Below are 26,022 nucleotides of genomic sequence, written 5' to 3'. Positions count from 1 at the left end.
TGGATCCGTTTTCCTTCAGTGTATAGGACTTTAACATTTTGTGTACTGATGTTTAGTGATTAATTCTCTCAGCTTTTGTATGGCTGGCGAAAGTTTTATTTTGCCTATGGTTTTGAAAGATGTTTTCACTGAGTATACAATTCTAGGTTTGATGCTTATTTTTTTTTTATTTCAGTACTTTAAATACCTTCTTCTGAACTGTATTTTTTACAACGATCTTTCTGTTTTTTTCTTTGTCCTATCTCTGTATGTAGTGTCCTTCCTCTCCCACCACACCATGGCTGCTTTAAGATGTTTCTTTCTATCACTGATTTCAAGCACTGTGACTATGGTATGCCTCAGTTTAGTTTCTTCATGTTTCTTTTGTTTAGGTTTTATTGAGCTTCTTAAATTCCAGTTTGTGGTTTTTTAAAATCAAATTTGTAAGACAACTGGCAATTGATTACTTTGTTATATATATATATTATTTATAATGTATATTATATAATATTATATAGTATATAATGTATATTATATAATATTATATAGTATATAATGTATATTATATAATATATAGTGTGTATATTATATAATATATAATGTATATAGTATGTATTATTATAATATATGAATATATATTATATTATAGTGATATATCATAAAAATATATAATATATATAAATAATATAAAATTATATATATAAATATACATAACTATATATTATATATAAATATATTATATATATTTGTTCTCTCTTCTTTTTCCTCTCCTTTGGGGCCCCCAACTTAATCATATATTAGGCTTCTTGAAGTTGACACACCATTCTCTGACATTCTCTGTTCAATTATTTTTTCAGTATTTTTTCTCTGTATTTCATTGTGAATAGTTTCTATTGCTATGTCTTCAAGTTCACTAACCTTTTCCTTTGCATTGTGTAATCTGCTGCTAATCCTATCCAATTTATTTTTCATCTTGGACATTTTATTCCATGATTCTTTAAGTTCCTACTACCTCCTTGAACATATGGACTATAGGATGTAGGAGTGGCACCAGATATAGGAGGGAAGAGATAGCCACAAACTAAAGTGTATGAAGAGGGACAATCATGAGGAGAAAAACAGGAATATTCAGAAATCAGGAGCCCCAGGAACAGTGGGGGATAGGGCAGGGTTGAAGAAATGCTAAGGGGAATTAAGACACAGGGTTGAATACAGGAGGATGAATTAAAAGTCTTCAAATAAAACAGTTCACTAAGATTAGCAACCTCAAGAGTACCAACCAGGGAAAATAAATTCTATTACAAATTCTAGCAGAAGGATCAAATACACTAGGTCTTCCTACAGTTGTGTAATATATAATAAAAATAATGATAATAATAAGTTTCCTTTTGTGAAAACTCACAGAAACCAATGTTTGTCGGGAGGAAAACAACAAATAAAATGCTCATGAACATCTAGATGTACTCTCAAAGACTACAAAATACCGGCCAGGTGCCGTGGCTCATGCTGTAATCCCAGCACTTTGGGAGGCCGAGGCGGGTGGATCACGAGGTCAGGAGATTGAGACCATCCTGGCTAACAGGGTGATACCCCGTCTCTACTAAAAATACAAAAAATTAGCTGGGTGTGGTGGCGCCCACATGTAGTCCCAGCTACTTGGGAGGCTGAGGCAAGAGAATGGTGTAAATCCGGGAGGCGGAGTTCGTAGTGAGTGTAGATCACACCACTGCACTCCACAGCCTGGGCCACAGAGCGAGACTCTGTCAAAAAAATAAAAATAATAATAATAAAAATAAAATTTAAAAAAGACTATAAAATACCATATTTAGTGAGAAAGATGCTCTTACTGAGAAATCATGTTCCAGAGGAATCTTATGGACATATGTTTTGAACCTCAGGTAACAGGCTAAAGAGACAAAATGAAATCTTTTGCTGAAAGTCACAAAACTAATTAGTGTTCAATATGTTAGTGCTCAGATCACTGGACTCTTGACTAGTAGCCTCTCTGAATGACACCAAGCTGTCAGTAGGTGAGCTTTGATTCAGTCATATTTTTCACCAGACTCTTCTTTTTCTTTGTGTTGGTTTTGAAAACATTATTAGAGACAGAGAGCTGCTCTGTGATTTTAAGATGGATGAAACCTACTTGCTTGCTGACTTTCTGGCTAATTCCATGACTTCCTCCTCATTATTAAAGTTATTAACCAACAGAAGTAGCTGATTGTAATAAAAACCGAGGAGTCACTCGTGAATGTGATTTTTTTCACTTTTTTTTATAAAAGGCTTGAGTTCATGAATGAAAAATACAAGCAAGAAACAGGTTATAAAAACATGACTCAACATTAAGCCCAGGGCCTCACATTAAGCCAACATAAACCAAGGGCCGTGAGACAAAGTCATGGTTTTGATCATTCTCTTTTAAGAATACTAAATGATTCAAAAAACTACGATGATATCATTGCCATTCAAGGAAATCTGTACATGCCATTTTGTAGAAAATAGTGTCTTTAAGTACTGACTGCCAGCAGTTTAATCTACTATATTTCTATCGTCAGGATTTGCATTTTATTTCTCTGATGTCATTTACATTTGGCTACAATAAGAAAGTACATTAAAACCATCTTACTGATATAATTATTATCAACGAAGTGGTGTTTAATCAAATGTTGGTGTTTACAATTTACAAGAAGAAAACAAACAACCCCATCAAAAAGTGGGCAAAGGATATGAACAGACACTTCTCAAGAGAAGACATTCATACAGCCAACAGACACATGAAAAAATGCTCATCATCACTCGCCATCAGAGAAATGCAAATCAAAACCACAGTGAGATACCATCTCACACCAGTTAGAATGGCGATCATTAAAAAGTCAGGAAACAGGTGATCATTAAAAAGTCAGGTGCTGGAGAGGATGTGGAGAAATAGGAACACTTTTACACTGTTGGTGGGACTGTAAACTAGTTCAACCTTTGTGGAAAACAGTGTGGCGACCCCTCAAGGATCTAGAACTAGAAATACCATTTGACCCAGCCATCCCATTACTGGGGATATACCCAAAGGATTGTAAATCATGCTGCTATAAAGACACATGCACACCTATGTTTATTGTGGCACTATTCACAATAGCAAAGACTTGGAATCAACCCAAATGTCCATCCGTGACAGACTGGATTAAGAAAATGTGGCACATATACACCATGGAATCCTATGCAGCCATAAAAAAGGGATGAGTTCATGTCCTTTGTAGGGACATGGATGCAGCTGGAAACCATCATTCTCAGCAAACTATTGCAAGAATGGAAAACCAAACACCGCATGTTCTCACTCATAGGTGGGAATTGAACAATGAGATCACTTGGACACAGGAAGGGGAACATCACACACTGGGGCCTACTGTGGGAAGTGGGGAAGGGGGAAGGATAGCATTAGGAGATATACCTAATGTAAATGACGAGTTAATGGGTGCAGCATAGCAACATGGCACATGTATACATATGTAACAAACCTGCAGGTTGTGCACATGTACCCTAGAACTTAAAAGTATAATAATAATAAAAAAAACACAAAAAACCCTATACACAGAGAGCACTTGATGATAATACAAACAAAAGCAACACATGAGGTACTGATTGTGTAATTATGTAGCACACAGCATAATTATGGGTCCTTAATAAATACTGGATGATGGTTACAATTATTGTCAACTTAATAAATATTGTCTGAAATAAAAAAAACAATGCTGGTGTTTAAATGGCTATAATTACATTTCTAGGCTAACACTGCTATTAAGTTGAATATGGAAAGCTTTTGCTTCTATGTTGCTGTTCCATACGTGGGTCTGAGATCTCCAAAAGGCCAGATGATTGAGCCTTTCGTTAAAAAAAAAAAAAATTCTTCTTGACTGTAGAGATAATAGCTCTAGTAAGGAAAGTAAACTATATTCTGGAGAAATCAGCAGAAATTCATAGGCTCTTAAGTCTTCTGGAGCCAACCAATTTTAGTTGGTTTAGGATAAACAATTTTATTCAACTGCAATAAATTTGAATTTCTTCTAAATCCTTAAGTTTGGAAGGATAATCTATTCTTATTTTAATATTGGAAAGAAAGAATAAGCAATCAGGTCTAACCCTATCTAACAGTGTTAGAATAGAATGAGGGTGTCTATATTTGCTGTGTTCCCTCTGAAAGGTATAAAGATGAGAGATGATTGCTGGTGACTCACTGTTCTATTTCATCTAGAGACCTGAGTGCTCTCACTGCTCTATTCCCTTAGGGGGTCATGTTCCTCTGCTTAAAAGAATATTGCCTGCTCTCTGAGCTAATGATTTGTTTGGAGGATGGAAGTCTCAGAGGTGAAGATAACTGCACAGCTTTTAAAATGTATCTTTCTGATCTTTGATCTGTTTTTTTCTGAATACACAGGGCCCTTCAATGGCAAGATTAAAGATGCCTTTTCTTAGAAGGAAGGCAAATGTTGAAAACTTAAAAGCTGCTCAGATTTCCAAATAATATTTTTGTATTTTTTCATTTTGTTGACATCATGTTGGGTGAGTGTCATCCTTCATTCATGTGGTATTTGGATGGTAATCAAAATGCAGTGTTGGATCACAGGTTTTCCAAGAAGATGGGGAAACTATGCATTTTGTTTAAAAAGTAGTTAATGCAAACTAGTTTATGATTAGGGCATACATACTCATTTTGAATTCTATTTAATTCAACAAATATTTACTTGGCACCTAGTAGATGCCAAACATCGTGTCTTCTTTTGTAGGGAATACCAAGAACAAGGACCTGTTTTCAAGAGACTTATACCCTTAATCAGGCAGTAAATGGGATTACAGAAATGGCCGTGGTAGGATGCAGAATATGCCAAATGAAAAGTGCGTGGAGAGAAATGAATGACATTCAATGTGGGACAGAGAAGAGACCACATTTAAATGAGAGGGCATCATGGAAGGGTTCAGCATCTGAGAATGACCTAGCAAAATGGGCAAGATTTTCCTGGATGGGGCTAGAACTGAAAGTAGGTGATAATAAAGCATGTGGTGTGCTGAGGGCAGGGGGGGTGGCATAGGGCAGGGGAGGGAAGTGGTCAGAAAAGGTTGAGAAGCTTGTATTTAATGAGCAGGCAGTGGGGAGCCAAGGAAGATTTTTAAGCAGAGCAGAGATAGTGTTAAGAGTTGTGGTTCAAGAAATATTTCTGAAGCATTTTAAAGCAGAATTTCCTGTCTTTTGAACTAAAAAATATGTCTATGTAAACAAACGTGTTTGATAATATCCCACAGGCTTTATTTCCAAATAGAATAGCTACCTCTGAAAATGTTAAACCATGCCAGTAGTATGAGAATTAATTTCTCACTTATACTTGTATCCAAAAGGTTTTTATTTTTCAGTTTTATAATGTTGTGGCTCATCCATGCATATATTTCTAATGTAGGTGAAATAAATCAGCAAATGATTGTTTTATTTTATAGCATTCTGAATGACCTAATCTGCCCCCTCTACCAGGCGAATAGCTGTTTTTTAATGTCTAAATAATATTTTGATATGCTTTTGTTTTGCTCCTAAGTCTTGTTGGGGGAAAAAAAAATGTGACCTTACAAAAGCATGGAAATAAAACATAAAATGTATAGAAAAAAATAGTTTTACAGAATAAAGAAAAACAAAAGAGCTAGGTGTGGTGGCTCACGCCTGTAATCCCAGCACTTTGGGAGGCCGAGGCAGGTGGACCACTGGGTCAGGAGATTGACACCATCCTGGCTAATACTGTGAAACCCAGTCTCTACTAAAAATACAAAAAAAATTAGCCGGGCATCATGGTGGGCGCCTGTGGTCCCAGGTGCTCGGGAGCCTGAGGCAGGAGGATGGTGTGAACCCAGGAGGCAGAGCTTGCAGTGAGCTGAGATCGCACCACTGCACTCCAGCCTGGGTGACAGAGCAGGACTCTGACTCAAAAAAAAAAAAAAAAAAAAAAGATTTTTTTAAAGTGAAAATCAGGATGGCCTCGAATGGACATAGGTCTGATCAGAAGATACTTTTTTCAGGAGTATTTTTTTTTCATAATTACCATTGTGTGATGGTCGGAGTTTATGCAAAATAAATCTGAAAATGCGAGAAGTTTTACTTATCTTCTACTAAACCTTCATCAGAATAAGTAATCTAATATGGGTCATGTTTCCTCTGGGTTATTTTCTGCCATTCTGGGCAGAAAATATGAGAACCTGAAGGATACATAACTCAAAACTACAGAACTCTCAAATACATGATGACAAGACAGCATGCTGAAGTAAGCACAATATGACCAGAAAGCAGTCAGTTAATAATGGACTGTACATATTTTGGAAGTGTTTGAACACACTGAAATTCAAGAAGCTGCCATTTTTTTGAAGACTTCATCTTGTTTTCTCTTACTATGGATGTATTTGGAAGAGCTTTCCTTATTTTATAAGTAGAGGACGGTGGGTTGTTAAGTAATATTCTACTGACCTAAAAAAGTCAACAAAATTCATGTGTGCTTAATTTGCTATTATTTACAATTTATCCTATGGAGGAAATAAATACCAAAATAGATTGTTGTTTCATCTAAATGACCACAGGGGAAAAGAAAGAGTTCAAATCAAATAGAAGATACTTCTTCACATTACAAAAGGTTTGCCTTATGATTCCATTTGAGTTATGCCAAAATATTTTACTTTAAAAAGTTTGATTTGCACACAACTAAAAGAAACTCTAAAGTCTGTCATAGGCAGTATTTTTTTATTTTATTTTGTTTTGTTTTTTAAAATATCCCGTTCTAAAGTTCTTAACTGGGGACTTGAGCCAAACATAGTTGGCACATAATACTGACCCCTGCATCCCTTCTAGTTGTTGGTTTTTAATTGACTATTTTGAATAGAATTCTTCATAAGAAAAAGTATGTAGGAAAAAAGTAGAATTGAGAAAGATTACTCTCAGGTATTTTCTAAATTAATATTCAAACTCAAACTGATAAAAGTACTCATCAGTAAAGTAAGCAGATAAAGCAAATTAGCATTCATCAACAGTCACTCTTTTCAGTAAGGTATAACACGGAGCATGCTAAAAAAGCATAAGCTTATTTCACATTCCTTATGCCTCATCAGTACGTATTGTTGACTAAGATAACTGATGAAAAAAAACCACAGCATGAGAATGGTGATTTATCAGGTACACCACATTATTACCACTATTTTATGCTTCTCTTAAACATCAAAGGTATAATTTAGCACACAAGCATATCCAACCTTCATGTAGTAATAGATCCATGAAATTAAAATTAAAATTACCAATCAAATTAAAATCACCAACATTTGAGTGAACCTTTCCAATGAAAGTGAATTAATCACTGAGAATGAGATGAAAACTCAAGTGTTCTAAAAACCAATGCCTTACCAGTAACTGGATCAGGTTCAATGTCACCTCTGCTCTCCTTCCATGACAGCAGGTAGTTGAGGCTGGTGAGATCTGCAGACTCTATATAGTTGTTCACTGTAAGCATCATCTGATGAGCTTTTGCTATTCCATAGTGAACTTTTGTCTCATCCATCAGAGGCATGCTCATTAGCTCTACTGTTGTGTCAAAAGCTTGCTGAAAGCATTCAGAAGCTTTGTTGTAGTATCCCTAAAAAGGTAAGAGAAAGAATTTTCTTTCTTACTTTTAATTTCACCATTTCACATATTTTCTGACCTTACCCTGGCATGTCCCACACTGACCTTTCGACAGTTACAGCAGTTCATCTTCAAGAAGAAACAGATGGCAAGCAGGCTATTAGGATAAGGTTCTCTTAAAGAGCTGTGATTACTTAACATTCAATATTTTGAAGTAGGAAAGTTCTATCTATTAGACTAAGCTATATAAGACTTAAGTTCTGCAATGTCTGCCAAGATGGCCGAATAGGAACAGCTCTGGTCTGTAGCATCCAGTGAGCTCAACACAGAAGGTGGGTGTTTTCTGCATTTTCAACTGAGGTAACCGGCTCATCTCTTTGGGAAGGGTTAGACAGTGGGTGAAGCCCACAGAGGGCAAGCTGAAGCAGGGTTGGGCACTGCTTCACCTGGGAAGTGCAAGGGGTTGGGGAATTTCCTTGCCTAGCCAAGGGAAGCTGCAAAGGACTGTGCCATGAGGAACGGTGCTCTCTTGCCCAGATATTATGCTTTCCCCATGGTCTTCACAACCCACAGACCAGGAGATTCCCTCCGGTGCCTATGCCACCAGGGCCCTGGGTTTCAAGCACAAAACAGGGTGGCCATTTGGGTAGACACTGAGCAGGAGTTCTTTTTTCACACCACAGTGCTGTCTACAATGCAAGCAAGACAGAACCATTCACTACCCTGGAAAGGAGGCTGAAGCCAGGGAGCCAAGTGGTCTAGCTCAGCGAATCCCACCCATACCGAGCCAAGCAAGCTAAGATCCACTAGCGCGAAATTCTCGCTGCCTGGGATGCTCCAGCTTGGTGGGGGCGGGGGATCCACCATTACCGAGGCTTGAGTAGGCGGTTTTCCCCTCACAAGGTAAACGAAGCCTCTGGGAAGTTTCAACTGGGTGGAGCACACCGCAGCTCCCCAAAGCCCCTGAAGCCAGACTGCCTCTCTAGATTCCTCCTCTCTGGGCAGGGCATCTCTGAAAGAAAGGCAGCAGCCCCAATCACAGGCTTATAGATAAAACTCCCATGTCCCTGGGACACAGCACCTGGGGGAAGGGACGGCTGTGGGCACAGCTTCAGCAGACTTAAATTTTTCTGCCTGCTGGCCCTGAAGAGAGCAGCAGATCTGCCAGCAGAGTGCTCCAGCTCTGCTAAGAGACAGACTGCCTCCTCAAGTGGGTCCCTGAGCCCCGCTGCCTCCTGACTGAGAGACATCTCCCAGCAGGGGTTGACAGACACTTCATACAAGAGAGCTCCAGCTGGCATCTGGAGGATGACCCTCTGTGGCGAAGCTTCCAAAGGAAGGAACAGGCAAAAATCTTTGCTGTTCTGCAGCTTCCACTGGTGATACCCAGGCAAACAGGGTCTAGAGTGCACCTCCAGCAAACTCCAGCAGACCTGCAGGAGAGGGGCCTGACTGTTAGAAGGAAAACTAACAAACGTAAAGGAATAGCATCAACATCAACAAAAAAGATGTCCACACAGAAATGCCATCCGAAGGTCACCAACATCAAAGACCAAAGGTAGATAAACCCACGAAGATAACAAAAAACCAGCACAAAAAGGCTGAAAATTCCAAAAACCAGAATGCCTCTTCTTCTCCAAAGGATCATAACTCCTCACCAGCAAGGGAACAAAACTTGATGGAAAATGAGTTTGACGAATTGACAGCAGTAGGTTTCAGAAAACGAGTAATAAAAAAACTTCTCTGAGCTAAAGGACCATGTTCTAATCCAATGCAAGGAAGCTAAGAACCTTGACAAAACGTTAGACGAATTGCTATCTAAAATAGCCAGTTTAGAGAAGAACATAAATGACCTGATGGAACTGAAAAACACAGCATGAGAATTTCGTGAAGCATACAGAAGTATCAATAGCTGAATCGATCAAGTGGAAGAAAGGATATCAGAGATTGAAGATCAACTTAATGAAATAAAGTGTGAAGACAAGATTAGAGAAAAAAGAAGAAAAGGAATGAAAGAAGCCTCCAAGAAATATGGGACTATGTGAAAAGACCAAATCTACATTTGATTGGTGTACCTGAAAGTGACGGAGAGAATGGACCCAAGTTAGAAAACACTCTTCAGAAAACTATACAAGAGCACTTCCCAACCTAGCAAGACAGGCCAACATTCAAATTCAGGAAATACAGAGAACACCACAAAACTCCTTGAGAAGAGCAACTCTGAGACACATAATCATCAGAATCACCAAGGATGAAATGAGGGAAACAGTATTAAGGGCAACCAGAGAGAAAGGTCAGGTTATCCACAAAGGGAAGCCCATCAGACTAACAGTGGATTTCTTTGCAGAAACCCTACAAGCCAGAAGAGAGTTGGGGCCAATATTCAACACTCTTAAAAGAATTTTCAACTCAGAATTTCATATTCAGTCAAACTAAGCTTCATAACTGAAGGAGAAATAAAATCCTTTACAGACAAGCAAATGCTGAGAGATTTTGTCACCACCAGGCCTGCCTTACCAGAGCTCCTGAAGGAAGCACTAAATATGGAAAGGAAAAACTAGTACCAACTACTGCAAAAACACCAAATTGTAAAGACCATCAACACTATGAAGAAACTGCATCAACTAATGGGCAAAATAACCAGCTAGCATCGAAATGACAGAATCAAATTCACACATAACAATATTAACCTTAAATGGAAACAGGCTAAATACCCCAATTAACAGAAACAGACTGGCAAATTTGATAAAGACTGAAGATCCATCAGTGTGCTCTATTCAGGAAGCCCATTTCATGTGCAAAGGCACACGGAGGCTTAAAATAAAGGGATGAAGGAATATTTACCAGGTAAATGATAAGCAAAATAAAAGCAGAGGTTGCAATCCTAGTCTCTGATAAAACAGACTTTAAACCAACAAAGATGAAAAGAAAGACAAAGAAGAGCATTACATAATAGTAAAGGGATCAATGAAGCAAAAAGAGCTAACTAGCCTAAATATATATGCACCCAAAACATGGAACACCCAGATGAATAAGACAAGTTTTTAGAGACCTACAAAGAGACTTAGAATCCCACATAATAATAGTGAGAGACTTTAACACCCCACTGTCAATATTAGACAGATCAACGAACATAAAATTAACAAGGATATTCCGGACTTGAATTCAGCTCTGGACCAAGTGTACTTAACAGGCATCTACAGGACTCTCCACCCCAAATCAACAGAATGTACATTCTTCTCAGCACCACATCACACTTATTCTAAAATTGACTACATAATTGGAAGTAAAACACTCCCTAGCAAATACAAAAGAATAGATATCATAACAAATAGTCTGTCAGACCACAGTGCAATCAAATTAGAACTCAGGATTAAGAAACTCACTCAAAACTACCAATGGAAATTGAACAAAATGCTCCTAAGTGACTACTGGGTAAATAACAAAATTAAGGCAGAAATAAATAAGATCTTTGAAACCAATGATAACAAAGACACAATGTACCAGAATCTCTGGGACACAGCTAAAGCAGTGTTTAGAGGGAAATTTATAGCACTAAATGCCCACATTGATAAAGCAGGAAAGATTTAAATCGACACCCTAACATCACAATTAAAAGAACTAGAGAATCAAGAGCAAACAAATTCAAAAGCTAGCAGAAGGCAAGAAATAGTTAAACTAAGATCAGAGCAGAACTGAAGGAGATCGAGACACAAAAAATCCTTCAAAAGAAAATCAATGAATCCAGGAGCTGTTTTCTTTTTTCTTTTTTTTTTTTAAAAAAGATTAACAAAATAGATAGAATGCTAGCCAGACTAAGAAGAGAGAAGAATCAAATAGATGCAATAAAAAATGATAAAGGGGATATCACTACTGATCCCACAGAAATACAAACTACCATCAGAGAATACTGTAAACACCTCTACGCAAATAACTACAAAATATAGATGAAATGGATAAATTCCTGGACACATATACCCTCCCAAGATTATACCAGGAAGAAGTCAAATCCCTGAATAGACCAATAACAAGTTCTGAAATTGAGGCAGTAATTAATAGCCTACTAACCAAAAAAAGACAGATTCATAGCTGAATTCTATCAGAGGTACAAAGAGGAGCTGGTACCATTCCTTCTGAAACTATTCCAAACAATAGAAAAAGAGGGACTCCTCCCTAACTCATCTTAGAGGTCAGCATCATCCTGATAACAAAACCTGGCAGAGACACACACAAAAAAGAAAATTTCAGGCCAACATCCCTGATGCACATTGATGCAAAAATACTCAATAAAATACTGGCAAACCAAATCCAGCAGCACATTAAAAATCTTATTCACCACGACCAAGTTGGCTTCATCCCTGGGATGCAAAGCTGTTTCAACACACGTGAATCAAAAAACGTAATTTCTCTCACATAAACAGAACCACTGACAAAAACCACATGATTATCTCAATAGATGCAGAAAAGCTCTTCGATAAAATTAAACATCCCTTCATGCTAAAAAACTTGATAAACTAGGTATTGATGGAACGTATCTCAAAATAATAAGAGCTATTTATGATAAACCCACAGCCAATATCATACTGAATGGGCACAAGCTGGAAGCATTCCCTTTGAAAACTGGCACAAGGCAAGGATGTTCCTCTCTCACCACACCTATTCAACATAGTATTAGAAGTTCTGGCCAGGGTGATCAGACAAGAGGAATAAATAAAGGGTATTCGAGTAGGAAGAGAGGAAGTCAAATTGTCTCTGTTTGCGAATGACATGATTGTATATTTAGGAAACCCCATCGTCTCAGCCTAAAATCTCCTTAAGCTGATAAGCAACTTCAGCAAAGTCTCAGGATACAAAATCAATTTACAAAAATCACAAGCATTCCTATACACCAATAACAGACAGAGAGCCAAATCATGAGTGAACTCCCATTCACAATTGCTACAAAGAGAATAAAATACCTAGAAATACAATTTACAGGGATGTGAAGGACCTCTTCAAGGAGAACTACGGACCATTGCTCAAGGAAATAAGAAAGAACACAAACAAATGGAAAAACATTCCATGCTCATCGATAGGAAGAATCAATATCGTGAAAACAGTCATACTGCCCAAAGTAATTTATAGATTCAATGCTATCCCCATCAAGCTACCATTGACTTTCTTCACAGATTTAGAAAAAATTACTTTAAATTTCATATGGAACCAAAAAAGAGCCTGTATAGCCAAGACAATCCTAAGCAAAAAGAACAAAGCTGGAGGCATCATGCTATCTGACTTCAAAATATACTACAAGGCTACAGTAACCAAAACAGCATGGTACTGTACCAAAACAGATATATAGATCAATGGAACAGAACAGAGGCTTCAGAAATAATGACACACATCTACAACCATCTGATCTTTGACAAACCTGACAAAACAAGCAATGAGGAAAGGATTCCCTATTTAATAAATGGTATTGGGAAAACTGGCTAGCCATATGCAAAAACTGAAACTGGGCCCCTTCCTTGCACCTTATACAAAAATTAACTCAAGATGGATTAAAGACTTAAACGTAAAACCTGAAACCATAAAAACCCTAGAAGAAAACCTAAGCAATACCATTCAGGACATAGGCATGAGCAAAGACTTCATGACTATAACACCAACAGCAATGGCAACAAAAGCCAAAATTGACAAATGGGATCTAATTAAACTAAAGAGTTTCTGCACAGCAAAATGAACTATCATCAGAGTAAACAGGCAACCTACAGAATGGGAGAAAATTTTTGCCATCTAGCCAACTGACAAAGGGCTAAAATCTAGAATCTACAAAGAACTTCAACAAATTTACAAGAAAAAAACAACTCACTTAAAAACTGGGCAAAGGATATGAACAGATACTTCTCCAAAGAAGACATTTATGTGTCCAGCAAATATATGAAAAAGAAGCTCATCATCACTGACCATTAGAGAAATGCAAATCAAAACCACAATGAGATACCATCTCATGCCAGTTAGAATGGCAATCATTAAAAAGTCAGGAAACAACAGATGCAGGAGAGAATGTGGAGAAATAGAAACGTTTGAGATACCATCTCATGCCAGTTAGAATGGTGATCATTATAAAGTGAGGAAACAACAGATGCTGGAGAGGATATGGAGAAATAGAAATGTTTTTACCCTGTTGGTGGGAGTGTAAATTAGTTCAACCATTGTGGAAGATAGGGTGGCGATTTCTCAAGGATCTAGAACCAGAAATACTATTTGATCCAGCAATCCCATTACTGGGTATATTCCCCAAGGATTATAAATCATTCTACCATAAAGACGGTTCCAAGTCTTTGCTATTGTGAACAGTGCTGCAATAAGCATATGTGTCTATGTTGAACCAACCTAAATATCCATCAATGATAGACTGGATAAAGAAAATGTGGGACATATACACCATGAAATACTATGCAGCTATAAAAAAGGATGAGTTCATGTCCTTTTTAGGGACATGGATGCAGATGGAAACTATCATTATCAGCAAACTAACACTTCTCAGCAAATTAACACAGGAACAGAAAACCAAACACTGCATGTTCTCACTCATAAGTGGGAGGTGAACAATGAGAAGACATGGACATAGAGAAGGGAACATCACACACCAGGGCCTGTTGGGGAGTGGGGGACTAGGGGAGGGATATAGCATTAGGAGAAATACCTAATGTAGATAACAGGTTGATGGGTGCAGCAAACCACCATGACATGTGTATACCTATGTAACAAACCTGTATGCTCTGCACATGTATCCCAGAACTTAAAGTATATATAAAAAAAGACTTATGTTCTTATTGATAAAAAGTGATCAAATATTTGCAGTTTCATATGGTTCAACCTAATACATTGTAGTAAAAAGAAGTTTGGGAATTAGTGAACCAATTCACATTGATTTGGATAGAATTTTACTATTTATAGAGTTGGATTTAGCTAATGAAATATTTTTTACATATCTTTTTTTTTTTTTTTTTTTTTTTTTTTTGAGGTGGAGTCTTGTTCTGTCACCCAGGTTGGAGTGCAGGGCATGATTTCAGCTTACACAACCTCTGCCTCCCAGGTTCAAGTGATTCTCCTGCCTCAGCATCTCGAGTAGCTGGTATTACAGGCGTATGCCACCATGCTCGGTTAATTTTTTATATTTTTGGTAGAGGCAGGGTTTTACCATGTTGGCCAGGCTGGTCTTGAACCCCTGACCTCAACTGATCTACCTGCCTTGGCTTCCCAAAGTCCTGAGATTACTATGTTTTGTTTTCAGTCGCAGCAAAAGATCATTTCGGCCAAGTTATTTGGTTAATGGCTGGTGAAAATAAATGTACCTATCCTCTAATTCGTTTACTGCTCTTACTTTCCCATGTTCATATGCCATTCTTCTTAACTGAGAATGTTGAAGTAATCAGAATTTCTGAAAAATATGACCTTGATGTCACTAGCACTGATCAAACGATAATTTAAATATCTCTTCAAGAAGTCCTTCACAACAGCTCGAGCTGCAAAAATTCAGGGTGGTGTTGTTGTTGTTGTTTGCCAGTGTCACCTCCATTAAAAGCTATCCTCCACAAATAAATACTATTTACCTAGCTCTTATGAAGCATGGGGGCCAATGCTAAATACTTCGTATGTATTATGTCATTAACTTTCACACGTCACCCTATGAGGAAAATACTATTCTTATTTTACAAATAATCACATTGAGCCTCAGAGAAAAGAGCATCTTCTGCCACCCCCAAATCTTCTAAAAATCCTCATGAAAATCTCTTTCTAAGAGGAGGATATTATCTAGGATTGATCTAGGGGCTCTAGGGGACAAAATTTCCTTTCTTCACTGACTTGTAACCCTTTAGGCTCCACCATCTCCTCCCTTCCACTCATCTCTCTCCTCCTCACCCCACCATACACACAAAAAACAAAAACATGCATGTGCACTCTTTTGAACAGAAATCCTTATATGGGAGAATGTTTTGCTGTATAAGTCAGTTTCTAGTATTTTATGAAGGAAATGAACATAAAAACAACACAGGAACAGCTTTATACCATTACAGCAGTAAAGGTAAAACACATCTTCAACTCTGCATACTTCTGTATAATCATGAAGCTCCAAGATCGGTCAAACTGACTGAATAAAGAAATTTCTGGCAAGGTGAGGAGGGGGAGAAATAGGACTTATGTGATCATTTTGTTAGATACAGGAAGAGCACATCTAACACTATGTTATAAGCCCACAAGGACAGTTTAGGAGAACTGTTTATTCAAATGATTCATTCCAACCAACTTTGTTAATTTAACCAGAGTCTCTCCATATTACATCAAAACTAACTTTTGTTTATTGAGGTGAACAATTATTTCTCTTTCCTCAAGGTATAAAACATAAAATTTATATGAGAAAAAAGTTACCTAGGAAAAAATAAAATGGTATCAAAGATATTTGTAAGCCAATGAAGTAAACTATAATTGAGAAACAATACAAATATTGAAGATGATGTAAATAAAAGTCACTAAAATTATAGATTTTCCTGGTAGATAGCAAAGACATAGGACAAAATATATGAAAATATACAGTTAGGCCAAACATAACCTTTTTTTTAGAAACAAAAGTATAAATATCTAATTGATATTCTAATTATATTTCTGAGATTTCAATTATTTATTGTTTTGGGTGAGAGTCTTAATTAGGAAAATTAGAGACCACAAATAAGTGGACATATATATGAATTTCCAAAATTATTTTTATATATTATTAAGTAAAAATTAGCTCATTCATTCATTTATTCATTCATTCATTTGCCAACCACTCTGAGCCAGGCCAAATGCCAGGCCATGTAGAAGCAGCAGTAAATGGAGTTCCCACTCAAGTTTTTGAGGTGAGTGAAGTGAAAGTAGTGATATGCCTAAAATTTTGATTAGGTCTTATTTAAGTGCCTTTTTACTCTTAAAAAAGGAGCTTTATAATTAGCTAATTATGATTCCCTCAAATTGTACTTAGTATTCCATCTTTAGAGACACACAATTGACATAAATAGATATGAACCTACCAGTTTTTCTAGTTTCTCTAGTTTAAAACACTACTAAAGAAATACAAAATTAATTCTTTTAAGATGCAAGCATTTGTATACATACCATTTTAGAATGAGATTTCGCTAATGTATATCGTATTTGTGGATGTTTAATTGTCAGAGTTTACTGTCTAAATCTCTTCTCCAAAGGTTAAATACAACTTTCTACAGTTTATTTCTGTTATCAGATAATCCCTATTCTATTTTAAAATTCAGAAGATTCTAGTAATTAGAGTTGGCAATCTTAAATATGAGATTGACAATATGTACTTCCTAAATGAATCTTACAGGAAAAGAACAACTTCATTTAATTTTATTAATATCCCTGATAAGCATTTAGTGAACAATTCCAGGACAGGATCTTGATGACATCATAGACCTTGGAACAACACTCGAATTATTACATTATAACATAGAATTTTCATGCATTATTTTGATTTTTAGTGTCTAAAATGTCACTCTGTTCAATGAGCAAGCTCAAAATGAATGAGCATTTTCTCAGTACTAAGGATAAATCATTTCCTACCCATTTTTCGTATAATTTTAGTGTTGGTACCACCATTCTTTTAACTATGTAATTATTCTATGGTTTTATTAAGGAATGAGAACTCTTATAAACCTAGTTATTTCCTCTAAAACATTATCATTTGACCACTTTACACTAATTATATATTTTCAATTAACAGTCCATCAAAAGACCCAGAGGGGAGGATGAGTGGTCCATTTTCTATGATTATGTAGTAAAAGGTAACTAACTAGGATGCAGGATATTTTTAAGATGCACTAATTCTAATTATAATTACTATAATAATTACAGTAAAAGGTAACTCCAGTATTTTTCCAACCATTATAATTTTGGTCATATATTATTTTTACTTCTTGAAAATTGTTAAGAATACAATTACAATACCTTGCATGAGCAATATGAAGCCCGAAAATATTGGGCTTGCTTTTAAAGATTCAGGACAAGTTTTCAAAATGTTAAAATATTGGCTGGTTCAACATATGTAAATCAATGAATGTAATCCAGCATATAAACAGAACCAAAGACAAAAACCACATGATTATCTCAATAGATACAGAAAAGGCCTTTGACAAAATTCAACAGCCCTTCATGCTAAAAACGCTCAATAAATTCGGTATTGATGGAACATATCTCAAGATAATAAGAGCTATTTATGACAAACCCACAGCCAATATCATACTGAATGGGCAAAAACTGGAAAAATTCCCTTTGAAAACTGGCACAAGACAGGGATGCCCTCTCTCACCACTCCTATTCAACATAGTGTTGGAAGTTCTGGCTAGGGCAATCAGGCAAGAGAAAGAAATCAAGGGTATTCAGTTAGGAAAAGAAGAAGTCAAATTGTCCCTGTTTGCAGCTGACATGATTGTATATTTAGAAAACCCCATTGTCTCAGCCCAAAATCTCCTTAAGCTGATAAGCAACTTTAGCAAAGTCTCAGGATACAAGATTAATGTGCAAAAATCACAAGCATTCTTATACACCAGTAACAGACAAGCAGAGAGCCAAATCAGGAATGAACTTCCATTCACAATTGCTTCAAAGAGAATAAAATACCTAGGAATCCAACTTACAAGGGATGTAAAGGACCTCTTCAAGGAGAACTATAAACCACTGCTCAGTGAAATCAAAGAGGACACAAACAAATGGAAGAACATACCGTGCTCATGGATAGGAAGAATCAATATTGTGAAAATGGCAATACTGCCCAAGGTAATTTATAGACTCAATGCCATCCCCATCAAGCTACCAATGAGTTTCTTCACAGAATTGGAAAAAACTGCTTTAAAGTTCATATGGAACCAAAAAAGAGCCCTCATTGCCAAGACAATCCTAAGTCAAAAAACAAAGCTGGAGGCATCATGCTACCTGACTTCAAACTATACTACAAGGCTACAGTAACCAAAACAGCATGGTACTGGTACCAAAACAGAGATATAGACCAATGGAATAGAACAGAGTCCTCAGAAATAGTACTACACATCTACAGCCATCTGATCTTTGACAAACCTGACAAAAACAAGAAAGGGGGAAAGGATTCCCTATTTAATAAATGGTACTGGGAAAATTGGCTAGCCATAAGTAGAAAGCTGAAACTAGATCCTTTCCTTACTCCTTATATGAACATTAATTCAAGATGGATTAGAGACTTAAATGTTAGACCTAATACCATAAAAACCCTAGAAGAAAACCTAGGTAGCACCATTCAGGACATAGGCATGGGCAAGGACTTCATGTCTAAAGCACCAAAAGCAATGGCAACAAAAGCCAAAATTTACAAATGGGATCTAATTAAACTAAAGAGCTTCTGCACAGCAAAAGAAACTACCATCAGAGTGAACAGGCAACCTACAGAATGGGAGAACATTTTTGCAATCTACTCATCTGACAAAGGGCTAATATCCAGAACCTACAAAGAACTCAAACAAATTTACAAGAAAAAGACAAACAACCCCATCAAAAAGTGGGCAAAGGATATAAACAGACATTTCTCAAAAGAAGACATTCATACAGTCAACAGACACATGAAAAAATGCTCATCATCACTCGCCATCAGAGAAATGCAAATCAAAACCACAATGAGATACCATCTCACACCAGTTAGAATGGCAATCATTAAAAAGTCAGGAAGCAACAGGTGCTGGAGAGGATGTGGAGAAATAGGGACACTTTTATACTGTTGGTGGGATTGTAAACTAGTTCAACCATTATGGAAAACAGTATGGCGATTCCTCAAGGATCTAGAACTAGAAGTACCATATGACCCAGCCATCCCATTACTGGGGATATACCCAAAGGATTATAAATCATGCTGCTATAAAGACACATGCACACGTATGTTTATTGCGGCACTATTCACAATAGCAAAGACTTGGAATCAACCCAAATGTCCATCAGTGACAGACTGGATTAAGAAAATGTGGCACATATACACCATGGAATACTATGCAGCCATAAAAAAGGATGAGTTTGTGTCCTTTGTAGGGACATGGATGCAGCTGGAAACCATCATTCTTAGCAAACTATCACAAGAAGAGAAAACCAAACACCGCATGTTCTCACTCATAGGTGGGAACTGAACAATGAAATCACTTGGACTCGGGAAGGGGAACATCACACACTGGGCCTATCATGGGGAGGGGGGAGGGGGGAGGGGTTGCACTGGGGAGTTATACCTGATATAAATGATGAATTGATGGGTGCTGACGAGTTGATGGGTGCAGCACACCAACATGGCACAGGTATACATATGTAACAAACCTGCACGTTATGCACATGTACCCTAGAACTTAAAGTATAATAAAAATAAAAAAATAAAAAAAAAAAAATAAAAAAAAACATTAAAAAAAAAAAAAAAGAAATATGTTAGAAATCCGGGTGGAGGTGCTAAGGAAGCAATTGCTTTTACAAAGTTTGGAGTCCCAGGAGAGATCAGGATTGGAGATACAAATCTGGAAGTCATTGGCATATGGATAGTATTTAAAAGCCATGGGCCTGGATGGGGCAGATAAGAGGAGCTCCCAGACTAAAAAGAGAAGATTGCTTGGAAAATGCCTAAATAATATTCTAATGCAGTTGAGATTTAAGTTGTTAGAAGAAAAATTTGGACGAAAAAACAGTAAGTTCAGTTTTTAGTATATTATAGTTGAAGATATCTAAGTGAAAATGTCAAATAGGTGGTGGGGTATGCGTTTGGAATTGAGGGGAGAGACTTGCACTTTTCGAAGGACTGTTTTTCAAAACAGAAGGGCAAAAAACACAACTTTTTACCCTACCTCCAAACAATACCCAAACCCAGCCCTTCTGAATAACATGAACATTGCTAAGCTATATTTTCTTAATAACAGAAAGCATAAGGAAAATACACTTTTCTGAGGAGCAATATTTTTATATTTGCGTTTTCTTAATGTTTTTGCCAAGAGTTTATATCTCACCAGTGTGTATTTTATTCTCTGATTTTTGATTCTTGGATAAGAGTTTAATTTCTGAAGTTTAGTTACAAGAAATAATATCCAAAAGCTGTGTCAACTGCCAGAAGTTAAATTTTATCAGTTTATCCCTATTCTAATAGAAAAATTTGGAGGACTCTGGGTATTTGCACTATCTTCAGATATATATGCCTTCAAATATACAACTTGATCCATACACCGTATCATACTGCATATATTCATAGACTATATCTTTTCTCCTATGCTATAGGAGAAGCTCCCTCATTAGACTGTGAGCCTCACAAGGGTTTAGGTCTTGCCTGTTTTCACCACTGTATCCTAAAAAGTAAATAAAAGCAAATACAAAATCAAGGAGAGAGGAGTCAATAAAGGCAAAGAAATGGGCAGGGAGCCAAGGGGTAGCAGAGGAAGCACACGACACGCAAAACCTGAGCACAGCTAGAGCAACAGACAGGGAAGGACTCGAAAAAGGAGGGAAACAAAGTGGTGGCCATGGGGGAGAGGGAGAGGACGACCCGGGGGTCAGACAGCAAGGAGGAGGGTCGAGAAGAAAGAACGCAGGAGAGAAGGGAGCAAGATGGGTAAGGGAGTCGGGGAGAAGAAGGGCCAGGAGAAAAGGGGGCTTTTTAGATTTCAAGGAATAGGAGAGAGGGGAGGCAAATGAGCCCAGGGGAACAAGAGAGGGGATGTAAGAGAAAAAGGAAATGAGATACCTTGTTTGAAAGCACTTGCTCCACTTCAGGAACTAAAGAAATATTAGTTTCACTCATTCAAATTAATTTCAACTTGATTTCCTTAAAAAAAAAAAAAATCCTAAATCCTTCTGAAATAAAGTTAATTTTACGGCAAACAGAATACTGCAGTGGTTAGGAGAATGGGTTTGAATACCATTGCCACCCAGCATCATCTGAGGGTCTGGCAAAGGGGAATTGTTTGATACCACTAAGGGTGTAGAGAACAACGGAAATTTATAAAGATAATACTTCTCCTGCTGCAAAGCACTATCCTAAGTGCTTTCTACATGTTAATTTAATACTCACAATAACTTTATGAGGTGAGAATATTGAGGCACCTAGAAACTTAAGTAACTAGCCCAAGGTCAGAGATCTTACAAGTGAAAGAGCTGGGTTTTTAACTCAAGCAGTGTGGTTTAGGAATTAGTGACTTTATTCACTACATACACAGACTCTCAAAGAGATTAACAGAGAGTGTATAAACATAATTTGAGAACACAATTACCCTAAAAAAATGATGGATCTTATTCATGATCAAAACAGCAATTATAACTAGAGAAACAAGGCTCTTTCACACCATTGCTAAAGGAGAATCTGTAATAAAAAGATAAAATCAGGAGAAAATACGACAAAAGTCCATTATGACCAGTACATTATACTAATAACAGCTTCTTGAATTGGATAATTTTATTTTGGACTTTTTTGTTCTTCTTTCTGTTTTCTCTTTCATGTAATTAATCTGTTGCTAAAATTTCACTCTAAATTTTCTGCAGAATTATTTTTAGGATTGTTGTTTCTTCTAAGGAAACTAGCAGGGGCGCCACAGCTGGATTAATAAAGAATTTGGAGTGAGAGAGATGAATGTCAGTGGAAGCAGATAATAGCCAACAGTTATAATCAATTTCCTTTGAATTAAATATTTTAATTGCTCCTCAAATCCAATGTCAGTTAGAATCCTCACTGGATGTGAAACCATGAATCAGGGTTAGCAGCTCATAAGGACTGTCCCCACATGGCCCTAAGGTATTGGAAGAGGAGGAGGAGGAGGAGGCATTTCTCCTCCTAGTCCTTGCCATGGGCATTAACTACATCCTGCAGGCCAGGGTCATTCTGCATAATATATGGTGGGAAGACAAGGATAACATGAGAAGAGACTTTTAAAACAGCAAATTTCTCCCTAAACACTGCAAATTTCTCTATAAACAAGAAACACATAGACTCACTTTTTCATTGTAGATGTCCCCAAGCATTGTACTTGCTCTCACAAAATCAAGGCTTTGAAAATTGTTTCTTGCAATTTTCACAAATTTTTTCAAGTATTTAATTGCTTCTGTCGTATCTCCTTGGCTAGAATGAATGAAATAGGACATCAATGGAGTATCACCTCACTTAATGTCACAATAAAGAGAAAGTATCTTGTGTCTTCCCTGTAGAAAATACAAGATGGTTATCAGGATAATGAGATTTAATGTGTGAATACAAAATTAAAAATACATGGCTTGTTTTTGTTGGAGCATACATTGAGTTAAAACTGAAACTTTTAAATCCTCATGCATTGCTAATGGAAATGTAAAATGGTACATCTTCTTAACAACTTGGCAGTTCCTCAAAAACTTTAACATAGAGTTACCATATGACCCAGAAATTTTACTCCAAAATATATACCCAAGTGAAGCAAAAATATGTCAACACAAAAAGTCATATACATGAAATTTCATAGCAGCATTAATCATAATAGCCAAGGCATGAAAACAATTGAAATGTGTATCAACTGATAAATGGGTAAACAAAATATGGTGTATACCTACAATGAAATATTATTCAGTCTTAAAACAAATGAGGTAGGCCAGGCGTGGTGGCTCACACCTGTAGTCCCAGCACTTTGGAAGCCCAGACAGGTGGATCACGAGGTCAGGAGATCAAGACCATCCTGGCTAACACGCTGAAACCCCACCTCTACTAAAAATATAAAAAATTAGCTGGGTGTGGTGGCGGGTGACTGAAGTCCCAGCTACTCGGGAGGCTGAGGCAGGAGAATGGCATGAACACAGGAGGTGGAGCTTGCAGTGAGCTGAGATAGCGCCACTGCACTCCAGCCTGGGCGACAGAGCGAGACTCAAAATCAAAATAAATAAATAAATAAATAAAATAATGAGGTAACGATGCATGTTGCAACATGGATGAAACTTGAAAATATGCTAAGTGAAAGAAACCAAACAACAGAAGATCACATACCATATAAGCCCATTTACACAGTATGTCCAGAATGGCAAATTCATGAGATGGAAAGTAGGCTAGTGGTCCCTAGAGGCTGAGGAAAGCCTCTAGGCTTTTCTCAATGTTTCTCAATCCATTGGAGGGTTGAGAAATGACAAATAATGGGTACAAGGTTTCCTTTTAGGGTGACTGAAATTAGATAGTGGCCATGGTTGCTCAATCCTGTGAGTATACTAAAAACCACTGAATTGTATTAAACTTTTAAAGTGAGGACTCTTTTAAATTGTAGATTTTTAAAGTCTACAATTGTTAAAGTCATAATTGTATAGCATATGAATTATGTCTCACTAAATCTGTTTTTTTTTAAAAAAAAACCTTTTAAAAGTTTATAAAAAGTGAATACTAGCTTGCTCTTGAAAGCTTTCATTGGTAGTGAAAGCTCAGGTGTCATTAAAGTCACATATACAAGTGTTACATATCCTCACAAAATGTTCAGGAAGACATAATTTCTAGCAGATAATTTATCATATAGTAAGCATTAATACATTTTTGAATGAAGTAATGTTGAAAATTTGAGAAGGGAGACACATACGCTGCACACATGAAAGCTAAGCATCCAGGTAAACTGTGAGAACCTTAAGGCATATAGATGTTTGGAGTCTAAGACTGTAAACTCCTGACCCTTGGATATTCCAGTAACATCAAGAAACTTTGGGAGTCTAGCAAATGTCCCAAAATTTGCTAGTTGCTGGGGAATAGGGTTCCTGTGCTTGAAGTGTTTCACTGTCAGTTTGGAGAAATAAGTGTATAAATAAGTGACAGGTACTGACTTGTATACAGTGCTTTGAAACCTGGAGTACATTCATTTGCCTATCCTCATAAAAACATGTCTAGTATTTTTGTTGTTGTTGTTTTCTAGGTTTTCTAAATGTGACTCCAAATTCTTTTGGCTATTTCTAAAGACTGAGCACACCTCTCAACTGGGGCTGTTTAAAAGAGTATGTTGCAAGTTCAGAAAGTACTTTCTTAAAAAAAAAAAAAAAGGTGGGGAGATACATGTGTAGAACATGCAGGTTTGTTACATAGGTCTACGTGGGCCATGGTGGTTTGCTGCACCTATTGACCAATCCTCTAAGGTCCCTCCCCTCACTCCCCACCCTTCCACAGGCCCTGGTATCTGTTGTTCTCCTTTCTGTGTCCATATGTTCTTAGTGTTCAACTCCCACTTATGAGTGAGAACATGCGGTGTTTGGTTTTCTGTTCCTGTGCTAGTTTGCTGAGGATGGTGGCTTCCAGCTTCATCCATGTCCCCACAAAGCACATGATCTCATTCCTATTTATGGCTGCATAGTATTCCATGGTGTCTATGTACCACATTTTCTTTATCCAGTCTATTATTGATGGGCATTTGGGTTAGTTCCATGTCTTTGCTATTGTAAATAGTGCTGCAATAAACATACATGTGCATGTGTCTTTATAGGTTTACTGAATCATTTTCTGTAGGATCCTTAGGTATATATCCAGTAATGGGATTACTGGGTCAAATGATATTGCTGCTTCTAGATCTTTGAGGAATTGCCATACTGTCTTCCACATTGGTTGAACTAATTTACACTTCCACCAACAGTGTAAAAGTGTTTCTATTTCTCCACAGTCTCACCAGAATCTATTGTTTCCTGACTTTTTAATAATTGCCATTCTGACTGGCATGAGATGGTATCTCCTTGTGGTTTTGATTTGCATTTCTATGATGATCAGTGATGTTGAGCTTTTTTTCATGTTTGTTGGCTGCATAAATGTCTTCTTTTGAGAAGTGTCTGTTCATAACCTTTGCCCATTTTTTGATGGGGTTGTTTTTTCCTTGTGAATATATTTAAGTTCCTTGAAAATTCTGGATATTAGACCTTTGTCAGATGGGTGGATTGCAAAAGTGTTCTCCCATTCTGTAGGTTGCCTGTTCACTCTGATGATAGTTTCTTTTGCTGTGCAGAAGCTCTTTAGTTTAATTAGATCCCATTTGTCAATTTTCGTTTTTGTTGCAATTGCTTTTGGTGTTTTTGTCATGAAGTCATTGCCCATGCCTATGTCCTGAATGGTATTGCCTAGGTTTACTTCTAGGGTTTTTATGGTTTGGGGTTTTACATTTAAGTCTTTAATTCATCTTGAGTTAGTTTTTGTATAAGGTGTAAGGAAGGGGTCCAGTTTCAGTTTTCTTCATACGGTTAGCCAGTTTTCCCAGCACCATTTACTTAATAGGAGATCCTTTCCCCATTGATTGTTTTTGTCAGGCTTGTTGAAGATCAGATGGTTGTAGATGTGTGGTATTATTTCTGAGGTCTTTGTTCTGATCCACTGGTCTATATGTCTGTTTTGGTACCAGTACCATGCTGTTTTGGTTACTGTAGCCTTGTAG

The 26,022-nt window shown here is 37.1% G+C and overlaps 1 protein-coding gene across 1 annotated transcript in view; it reads right to left on the bottom strand.

The window, feature by feature from the left end:
• The window catches only part of TTC29 (tetratricopeptide repeat domain 29), a 264,021-nt gene that overhangs the window by 117,257 nt on the left and 120,742 nt on the right, over window positions 1-26,022 (bottom strand). The window contains 2 exon segments of the mRNA XM_023226242.1: window positions 7,394-7,622; window positions 22,616-22,739. Of these exon segments, the coding sequence (XP_023082010.1) occupies window positions 7,394-7,622; window positions 22,616-22,739 (353 nt within the window).

This window comes from Piliocolobus tephrosceles, chromosome 3 (genome assembly GCF_002776525.5).
Source record: "Piliocolobus tephrosceles isolate RC106 chromosome 3, ASM277652v3, whole genome shotgun sequence".
NCBI lineage: Eukaryota > Metazoa > Chordata > Mammalia > Primates > Cercopithecidae > Piliocolobus > Piliocolobus tephrosceles.
This window is presented reverse-complemented; position numbering and strand designations above follow the sequence as displayed.